Source organism: Chaetodon auriga, chromosome 16, assembly GCF_051107435.1.
Source record: "Chaetodon auriga isolate fChaAug3 chromosome 16, fChaAug3.hap1, whole genome shotgun sequence".
NCBI classification, from domain to species: domain Eukaryota; kingdom Metazoa; phylum Chordata; class Actinopteri; order Chaetodontiformes; family Chaetodontidae; genus Chaetodon; species Chaetodon auriga.
This window is the reverse complement of record NC_135089.1, coordinates 2,807,834-2,818,544: the sequence shown is the minus strand read 5'-3', so window position 1 is coordinate 2,818,544 and position 10,711 is coordinate 2,807,834. Positions and strand designations below refer to the sequence as shown.

The 10,711-nt window shown below is 43.3% G+C and overlaps 1 protein-coding gene across 1 annotated transcript in view; it reads left to right on the top strand.

The window, feature by feature from the left end:
• The first annotated feature begins 319 nt into the window (after window positions 1-319).
• Window positions 320-10,711, top strand: part of radil2a (Ras association and DIL domains 2a) — a 28,576-nt gene continuing 18,184 nt past the window's right edge. Inside the window, exons 1-8 of the mRNA XM_076753307.1 lie at window positions 320-889; window positions 1,719-2,057; window positions 2,550-2,785; window positions 5,120-5,448; window positions 8,128-8,823; window positions 9,058-9,095; window positions 9,892-10,061; window positions 10,179-10,291. Coding sequence (XP_076609422.1) covers window positions 762-889; window positions 1,719-2,057; window positions 2,550-2,785; window positions 5,120-5,448; window positions 8,128-8,823; window positions 9,058-9,095; window positions 9,892-10,061; window positions 10,179-10,291 — 2,049 coding nt within the window. The 5' untranslated portion in view covers window positions 320-761. The remainder of the gene's footprint in view (window positions 890-1,718; window positions 2,058-2,549; window positions 2,786-5,119; window positions 5,449-8,127; window positions 8,824-9,057; window positions 9,096-9,891; window positions 10,062-10,178; window positions 10,292-10,711) is intronic.

Sequence of the window (10,711 nt, the reverse complement as noted above, 5' to 3'; positions counted from 1 at the left end):
GATATTTAAGTAAAGTACAAGTACCTCAAACTTGTACTTATTTACAGTCTTTAAGTAAATCATATATTCTTCATATTTAACGTCCATATTTCACGTAATTGAACATTTTAAGGGAGAAGCTGAAGCCTCCTCGCAGACTTGGATCAGTGTGTGTTTGTCCCGCCTCCTCGCGGACCATACGCGTGACGCTGCGGTGACGTCAGCTGTAGTGGCTCGTGCCTCCCGCGGCAGCAGGTTCCCTCTTCATTCAGTCTCCACGCGCACGGGCGGACGGAGTTAACGGATCCTGCGGTTGTTATGGACCAGGTGGTCCCTCTTCTCGTTGTCCCCGTCAGGAGTGAACAAACGACGCGTGAAAATGTCGCAGCTTGTGTTTCTTCCGCTAAACTTTAACGTCAGTTTGGATTTTATCCTGAAGAAAACTGATGTGGGAGTTTGAACCGACGTTTCTTTGGGTTTTCTTCCAAGTTAACTCGAGTGGGAATGGGAACCGTTAACGTTAGTTCATCTCATTTACGAAGCGAACATCTCAAATAACTTTCACCACTTCTGTCGAATGGATACAGGTATACTGTTGGAGTATTTACACACCTTTCTGTGATTTTTGAGTGTTTTGGAGTCGGAGGTGGACTGTTATCTGGAAAAGGCTCTCGCGCCGACAAGTTTTCATCACTAAGCTAGCTAGCGCCGAAGAATGCTATTTTGTGGATATCTCAACTGTTCCAGTACTTTTGTTGCGTTCAGGTGAATTGAAAACAATAATGATTTCGGAGGAGAGAAGCAGCCACGTCAATAAACAAGCCCTGAACTTCCCCGTGGGTTTACTGATCCGCTCTCCGAAGAAGCGCCTGGCCAAACTGGGGAGGAAACCCAGCAATGGATCTGTCCAGTAAGTCCCTCCGCACCTGAGTGCTAACACCTCCGTATGTACCATATAAACACTGACTGTGACAGCTAGTGTGAAAATCAGTTAAACCGCCCGTACTATGGCTTCATCAGTTGAGATTAAAGGTAGTTGTCATGATCACTTTTTCACTGCAGTGCTGCAGCTTTTATAAAGTTCATGAACACTTCCTTTTTGCCTTGTGTGTGACATATAGTGGAGATAAACCCACCTAAACCCACTAAATTCATATTTTAAGGAGTATGAAATCCGCCTGATATATATTACAATGTCATAGGAAAAGATTATTACATATAAATTACAAATAACTCAGGGAAAAAACAACTAATATCTGTTTTTGTGATACCAAATGATGATCGGATTTGAGGTCACATTTTAATCTTTTCATTTACCCAGAAATCACTGTGCACAGTCAGACACAGATTGACTATTTCATAAAGAGTTTGACCTGCCTAGATATGAAAAAGCCACTATAGGTACTTACACAGAATGTGTATATTTAAGATAAGAAAAGATTAGACTTTATTGATCCCACACTGGGGAAATTAAGTCGTTACAGCCAGCAAGTATGACAAAAAGCAAAAACAGTGGCACAGATGGGTCAAGAGAGAAAAGTATACAGAACAGGAAAAGAACTATGTATATATACATTATGTACAGGTTATAAAAATACTAAATGCCCTAAAAATCCTCCTGCCCATATGTTGTCATATGTTGTATTGCACTTGAGAAATAGTGTTGCATAGAAAGGACGCTGACTTTAAGACTTGTCACTTCACAGCGTCTCACTGTCCTCTCCTCTGTTCCCTCTCAGGTCAAACAACTCAGACAGCACCGTTCGCTCCACGGAGAGCGTGGGTGTCCGGCAGCCAGCCAAGAGCAAAATCCGTCGTCACAATAACAGGCTTTCAACTGTTTTCAACCACAGCCCCAACCTGCGGGATGGTGGGCGCCGCGGCCAGGGGTTGGGCAGCGGGACCCTGGCAAGTGACCTCCAGGCTGCGGACGACCCGGCAGAGCTGTCCAGTCAGATGTCTGTCCCTGGCATCCTGAAGATCTTTGGCAGCGACATCTGTCAGGGGACCAACTATAAGAGCGTGTTGGCCACCACACAGTCCAGCGCAAAGGAGCTGGTGAAGGAGGCCTTGGAGAGGTGAGGGATTTCATTCAACTGGTGTGTGAGTCGTATTGCATTTTAAATTTGGGATGGGGTTAATATATGTTAGCTAGACTACATCTTACAGCCTCAGTTTTAGGTGAAAGATGTAAGTCAGGAAAAACTCCAGGATCAGTTGAATGGATCAGTCAGCAAGCATTAGCTTTGAAGCATGTGAAATGACTCACCACCTCTTAGATCTCCTGCACCACTGAACAGCCTTCAACTGGACGACTTAAATCTTGCCTTAGATGTATTCAGAACTGGATTTTTTGGAGGATTTGATATTTTTTTGTGATGCTCCTTATTAGATATGTGCAGTACCAGTGGTGCGTTTTGAATTTTGTGGACATGCTGCTTTATTTTATACTATTGTAAAGTGAATATATTTAGTGTTTGGACTGTTGATCAGAAAAAAGATTCCAGGTGCTTTAACATCCCCTGCCACTCTGTGGTCGTTGCGTCTAAATTTCTGCTTTTGTTGTTCAGGTACTGCCTGGAAAAAGAAGATGCCAGTGACTACGTGCTCTGCGATGTCATTGGCCAGACGGGCACAGATAACCAGTGGAAGAGGGAGTGTTTCCGGGTGGTGGGAGACAATGAGAAGCCCCTCATGCTGCAGTCACTTTGGAAACCCAAGGAGGGCTTCTCCAGGCGTTTTGAAATTCAGCTGAAAGCGAGCGTTGAAGAGCAAAGTTTGAAGGACAGAGACACAGTCACAGCAGGTATACATGTCTGCTAATACCTTCATAGCTTTTGTCCCTTGGCTTCTTCAGAGACAAAATACTGTGCGTACTCTCTTTAAAAACACACATCTAACCATCTTCAGTGACGTAGATACAACTCAGTGACCCTCACATCCTTACGCCTGGGTAATCAATCACTCAGTCTCTGTTGTGGTGGCATGGGGAGCCTTTATCCTTGTCTCTTATTGCAGGCTAACAGCCTTCATTGTCCAGCTTATCACCAGCTAGAACAGGGGAGATGGCAGGCATGTGAGAGAGGTCAAGAGGAAACAAAAGCTGCAGTGAGGGATAGAGGAGGTCAATGCGGCCTCACTCTTATCTTTGTTTTATTGCAAGGGCCCATTAGGGCCCCGTGAAACATCGAGGCACCGGGCGGCTCTTCCCACTGGACCTGTAGCTGCCAGTATGTGGCCACTCGCTGCTCTGTTATTCTTTCTGTCAGAGCTCACTTCCTGCAAACTGGAACTTAGCGGCCCTGTTGACATTGGCACAAGTTTGTTGTGGTTCTCTCTGCACTAGATGAATGTACTACTTCAGCAGTACTGGCTATTTAATCAGTACTAATTTGTGATTATTAGTAATTATTAGAGAAAAACATTTATGCCCTTTGTTAGTGAGTGTGAGATGATAACATGGATACCGCTCTCTGTGCTTTATCTGTACTTTAAATATGAAGGTAGAGTCAGCAGCCAGTTAGCTTATCTTAGGGCAAGGACTGGAAACAGGGAGAAACAGCTTGCAGGACTCTGTCAAAGGTGACAAAAAAACACTTCCAGCACCTCTAAAGCTCATTAATTAACATTATCTTGTTTGTTTAAACTGTCCAAAAAGACGATGTGTAAATTGCAAAATGTCGCTTTAACTCTCCTGTTTTTGTACAGATCAAACAAACAAGTTGCATGTTAGCTAGTGAGTTTAAAAGGTGCCAGTAAGAGCATTTTGTTATTTTTGGACAGAGCGAGTCTCACTGATTTTCCCTGTTTCCAGTCTTTATGCTAAGCTAACTTGCTGATGACTCAATCTAATACAAATAAGTGACAGCTATCAATCCTCTCATCTAACTCTTAGAAGGAAAGTGAGTGTGTGTATTTCCCAAAATGTTGAGGTATTCCTTACATTTTTTTAATTGTAGGTTTTGCTCTGTGGCTTTTATTGGCCCATTATGGTCCTAATGCTGTTTGAAAGTGTGACAACTTACATTTTATGCCATAAAAATGCTGAAATTGGAAGAATATCAGCACTCAGTAATTACAGCCTATCATATCAGTGCTGGTCATTATCCGTCAGACCCTAGTAGTCATCGTTCTGTCATGTGTGATCCACCCTCCTCTCCTCTCATGGAGCAGAGGAAACTGCCCTTTACCTCTACAGTGTGGGTTTTTAGGCACTGAGCCCAGTCTGTCACAGTGGTGCTGAACAATGTGGAAAACACCCACTTCCACAGCTGATAAGAGCAGCAGAGCTGCGGGTGTGAAGCCGGGCTCTGTGGACATTCCATGGTGCTTAATGGCTCCAAACGAGCTGAATAGTGTTTGTGTTACGTCAGGTCGACACAGCGGCTGTTGGTATCAGATAGAGGTGGTCACATCTCACTTTCCCCGCACATTTCCTCTCTTTCCTCTGGTTATGTTTCATTTGAATTGGTGCCAGTGCAGTGAACCGTCATGCTGGCGTCTGTTTGATTGAGTAGAGTGATTTGAATTCTTACTTACTACTAACAAAACCAAAGAGGCTTATTTTGAATGTATTTGGACTTTTTATTTTACTCCAGTAAAGATAGTTCCACAGACTGTGCAAAGCAGAAGTATTTTGGCAACTTTTTGGTGATAAAAATGTAGGTTGTTTTTGGAAAGCTGTGCATGCTTTCACTGAATCAGCATTAGATGTGAAGTTTAATGTTAGTCTGTGTCAGTATCTTCTTCTTCTAGAAAGAAAATACAAGGTTCATATTACTTTGCAAAGAAATGTCTTTTGCTGTCTTGGAGGGGAAATGCTCCTTATTCATGAGTTATCACAGTTTGAGGTGAGCCCTGGCATTAAAGTGCCCACAAAAGAAAAGGTAACAGCTGCTGGTTTGTTGTTTGTAGCGTTAGCAGGCAGCTTTGGCTTAGGGTAACTTTCCATGTTCAGCACAGATCAGTGTGTAGGTTGCAAGCTAGGAGGTTGTTGTTGAAAAAAAAAAAAAAAGTTTGCATGAATTGTGGAAATCCCCTGAAATCCTTTTTATTGTGTATTCTGTCCTCATCTTCGATTTTTTTGTGATCTTTTGCGTCTTTTTCATTTCTTTAACACACTGTCGTCTTGTCCATCCAGGCATCAATGCTCAGGCTCGTAAGCTGCAGAAGAGCCGTTCCAGAGTGACCTCACTGTTTGTGGACGGCAGCGGGGAGGACGTGGACGGACTCGGCATCTGGAGAAGTTTGAGTGAGATGGATCTGTCTGCGATGGGGAAGGAGGCCAGCCGAGCCCGACAGAGTGCGCTCAGAGAGGATCCTGAGGCAGAGGCTGACAAGGAGGTCCTGCGGCTTGGCATGGAGAAGGAGGAGACGGAGAGCAGTGACGACAACACCACCCAGTACTCCATTCACCCGCCCTTTGACTTCCCGTACTTCCTCCTGCTGCAGGGATACAGCCACAGACAGGTGAGGGAGGGAGGAAGAGAAGTACTACCCAATTATGTATCAGCTAATGTGCTAATGGGCTTGCAGTGGATAAAACAGTATTTTAAACATTGATGTATGCTGTGAAATTAATTGATGAAGCTCTGTATAATTACTTTTAACAGAAAAATGTGTAAATAACAAGAACTAAAGACAGCTCAGTGTGCTATGTGTGTGATCAGATGTTTAAGCCTTTGACTAAGAACTTTTCAGTAAAACAGTGTTTCGTTGTCTTTAAAGGAAAGTAAAGTATTAGTAAACTGTTATTATTGGGAAAATGGTTGAGATTACACTTTAATCACAATGATATGTGCAAATATTCACTGGTCTACAAACAGCACTAGATTTCTGGCAAGGAACACTACAGATCAATAGAGATAAAGATTTTAACCATATATCACCATCAAACTTACACAGTTGATTACTTACAGTAGAACAATTATTTTTTCTTATAAACACTTGAATGTGTATTTTAGTATTTAGTATTTATATCCTTCTTCATTCACCCGTCTGTCAGCAGCAGAGCAGTTACACTGGCTGCGTGCAGTATGTGAAAAGCATGTCTAGATGAATGGTTTCTCTTAGCTATCAATAGATTAAATTGTTGTGTAGTGGAAAGTTTGTTCCTGAAGAAGGGAGGACTCTATCGTAATAAGGTCACTGAAGACCTGACAAGATCCTTGAGGGTGTCCTGGCAGCGTTTGGCAGAGTCAAACAGAAGCTTATATGCGGCGACGTGGTGTAAACAGGGACACAAGAGTGTTGGATTGAACGTCTTACGTTAAGAACCTCAAGGAGAAAATCCCGGAATCAGAGAGGAGAGCTTTGGTAACACAGGTGGTTCTAACAGGCCAGAGAGGAAGGAAACACTCAGAGCTGCACTGTGGATTTCTCAGAATGGATTCAGTGCATGCTGAAGTGGACTACAGAGCTGTGTTGTCCTGCAGCTCAGAGTGAAACAGAAGTGACTCTTTGCTCGAAGCTGACCAGGACAGGACGAGCTGACTGTCATCATGTCCCAGTGGAAGGACAAGGAACAGAGTGTTCACCACACAGTCAGAAGTAAACCTGCTCAGGAAGTTTAAAACAAGGAGATAACCCCGATTAAAGACACACTGTAGAGGATAGACTACACAGAAGCTATTCTTAGAGTATACAAACAAACTCAGTGGGAGGGGGGCACTTAAACGGGTGTGTTGTAATCTACATACCACTATATGTGTTCAGGGTTTTAAACTATGCCTCCTCTGAAACCAGTTTCTAAAATATCACGTCCCACGCGTGTCCCACGCTGATGTGTGTGTGATGCAGTTTGAATAACAAGCGCACACGGCTCACTTTTCTCAGTAAACCAGAGAGTCACGCTGTGGCTTTAGCACGGCCCATTCCCAGGAACAGGAAGCTCTTTCTCGCAATGTTGTTTATCCCCGCTGGTGGAGATTGCTGACTGTGCAGGATACTGGTAGCACCCGAGCAGACCAGGAACTGCAGCAGGCCAAATGTTACTCAGTGAACCCAGAGCCAAAGCAAAGAAACAAGGCAGGTGTATACTGCTTTGTGACAGGCTGTTGCGTTGCTGCTCCCAGGCCTGTCAGACTGCTTGGCTCCTACCAGCACAGATGATACGGTATCACTGCATGCCTAATAGTCTTAATGTGGTGACTTGGAGGTCATGGACATCACTGATGTCTCACTCGTAAGCCCTTCCTTTCCTGTCTCGCCTCACACTGCCGGTGCAGGTGGTTCTCCCGCTGCTGTTCACACGCGCACTGCTGGGTCACTTCCAGAATGTTACGCAAGAAAATCAATCCCATCCCACACACTGATGTTCAGGGTTTTGCATCAAGAATCTGGGGTTAAACTAGATCTGAAACAATTTGTGGATTAGTCACTGAACAAAAAAATTATCAGCGACTGTTTTGATAATGGATTAATAATTAATAGGTGCAGACAGTCCTGAATTTCATCCTCAGGAGGCTTTGAAGCTTTGTTTATGCTCGCATGCTCAGACAACGAGTGTCCATCGAGGAAGAAGGAAGAAGGAATAATTGTAGTCAACTGTAAAGTAATATCTATTCATCGACATACTTTATTGCCATTTTACAATCCTGTAAAGAAAGAGGTCAAGTACTTGGAACAACAAACGTATTGTAATGAAGTGAAGGTAAACAGTAAACAGTTTGATTCTGCTGTCAAAATATTAATTACTAGGATGTAGATTTTTATCATCCTCCTTTTGGGGGGCATTAAAAAACTGGCTAGCTTTTTAAAATCCTTGTAACATGTTAATAATAAAAAATGATTAATTTCTTTACTTAATTAAAGTTATTTGCTTTAATCAGCATTGACCATAAATAGGCTGTTGTTTGGAAGAAACAAGACAATTGAAGATGTCTGTTGACCATTTTTTTGTTATTTATACACCAAATAATTAATTGTGTAAGTGCCAGAAGTTAACTTTGATTTGCTATGGTTTTGTTTTGACTCATGTGAACTGATTATATTTGTGTCTTTGCGTTTTGGACCGCTAATCCGAGAAAAGTGCCATTTTATAGACCAGATGATTCATATATTAATCGAGAAAAATGAATGGCAGATGAATTGATACCAAAAATAAATGTTAGCTACAGCCTTTAATTAAACAAGGCACGTTTTTTGCAGGACTTTGTCATCTACCTGATGAGTGGGACCACCACCATTTTTGGCTGCTGCAGGGAGCACTATAACGGAGAAGATGAGGAGAGATTAAAGGTCGACATCCTTCTCTTCGCTCCCGATGTGTTGCCTCAACACTGCTGTGTCAGACGCCTGGAATCTAGCATCCCAACCTCCACAGGGGACCACAGAAAGACACTGACGATGCTGAAGCCCCTCCACGGCGCTCCTGTGACCAGGAATGGTTTCCTTCTTAAAGAGGAGGTGGAACTGAACCCGGGGGACTTGGTTGGTTTGGGAAAACACTACCTTTTCATGTTTAAGGATCCTACCAGCACATCACGATCCTTCCAGACTCCACCCTGGATGACCAGACTCTGCCCGAACTCTGACACAAAGACGTCATCCTCTTGTTTATCATGCGGCTCCACCATCACCATCAGGAAGCTTCCAAGGAAGCCTTTACCACCTCGTTGGAGGGACCTGGAAGGCACAGAGGCTTTGGTAAGGTATGAGCTGGAGCAGGAGCAGAGGGTTCTACAGGAGATTTTGGATGTGGTGGACCCCAGTGGAAATGAACCAAAGCTGACACCTGCTTTCCTGCTGAGCCTGTGCATCCAGCACTCAGCCTCCACCTTCCAGCTGACACACTTCAGACAGCTGCTGCTCCGGATTGCCAGCCAGATCCAGCTCGTTATGTGGGTAAGCATGAAGCTCTGCTCTTCCTGACATCAGATAATTGACGTTTTGTTCCAGAGAATCTCAAATAAGCAGTGTTAATAAGTGTCTTTAGCACTATATTTCCCTGAGTGTGATGAAGAATGATAAGTTATCAAATGTGCCGTTATGGTTGGATGAAATCTACATCAGACGGTTGATGTTTGCTGGTAATGCATGGATGAAATTGATATTTTCTTTGCGTGTTCTCCCTCTCAGGAGAAGACAAAGGAACTTGCAGCACTCCAGCCAGAAACGTGAGTAGACAAACCACAAACGTTTCCAGAATGTCCCAGAAATACATGACAATGACCTGCCACAGAGAGTTATATGACACATGACACCTCGAGATTTACTGTCTGAATAAAAGAGGCGTTAAAGTCTGATTTTACAACTGTGTGCTCCTTCAGAAAACAATGAGTTGATTTAAATGCATGCTGTGCAGAGAGAGAATTTCCCACAGTCTCTTCTCTAAGACAGTAACAGCAGCTGAGAGCTTTCTCATGAGCACGGTATCTGCTGTGCTTTATCATCAAATGTCTTGTTGATTAACTTCTAGTTGTAAAACAAATAGATTCATCTCAGAATTTCAGCACAGTTCGCCAACAGGAGGCTCATACTTATTCACAGCAGACATTTAGAATTGTCATAGAAGGAAAGCAGTAACATGAACAGCGGCTTCATAAGGAAGAGTGGAAAGTTGCTGTAACTCTACATTAGATTTTGCTGATGTGCAGAAATATTAGAGGAAGTTAAATCAAACTAGGTTAAATCAAGAATAAACAGAAACAGAGTCTACTTCCGTGTGTTTTAGAGTCACAGGCTTAGATTATGACACACGTACAAAAGATTTTTTGTTAACTCTAAAAACAGCTAGCCAATGCAAAGACTGACGTCAGGACATCAGCTGTTGTGACCTCTCATGGGTCGGCAGAGAAAAGTGCATTCCAGTATTCGATTCTGGATGTTAGACAAGCTTCAATCAGATTTTGACATCTGAATTAGTTAATGACTCACGAAAAAGGCAATAAAATCACTGTGTTTGAACATCAGGAGCTCCAGTGACGGGCAGCCTGAGCATCTTCAGCTGCTCAGCATGGAGGAACTGATCCCGGGTCTGCAGCCACTGGTGCTGTGGATGGCCAACTCCATCGAACTGCTGCACTTCATCCAGCATGAAGTCCCTCAGCTGCTGCCCTGGAGGCAGGACCAGGACGACGAAGGTAGACAAAAATGCATTGCTGCCTTTAGCTTTTTTACCTCCGTCATGCTCACAGTTGGTAGACCTGCAGTGTGTCGTACAGTATGTGTTTTTAAAATTGGTTTGTGTGTGTTGTCAGGTCTGTTGGACTCTGAGATGTCCTCCACTCGCGGAGCTTGTGAGGAAGCCATGACAGTCCTAGAGGAAGTCATCATGTTCACCTTCCAGCAGTCTGTCTACTATCTAACGAAGGTTAGTCGCCACACGTTAATATACTCTGTTCTTTAACAAACAGCATAAACTACAACACTTAAACACATTCATAAAGTGACAGCAACATGTTTCGCCTCCTTTTGACTTCCAAATCTGAGTGCCGCTCATATGTGAAGTGGGAAATTGGACGGTGGAAACACTGTGTTCTGTTTTCATTGAACACATTCCAGACAGAAAACACAGTAACAGAATGGAAACACCAACTCTCAAGCAGGAAGGGTCTGCGAGATAGTGAGCCGGCTGTCTTTTCCACTGACTGGAAAATAAACAAAAAGATAATCTTGTCTCCCAAGGTTTCACGTGTTTGTTTGATAACAAAACCAGCATGCCTGATTTGGTGAGAACCGCTATGTGACTATAATGAACATCTGATGGTCTTTTTTAGTTTTGCAGCAGCAT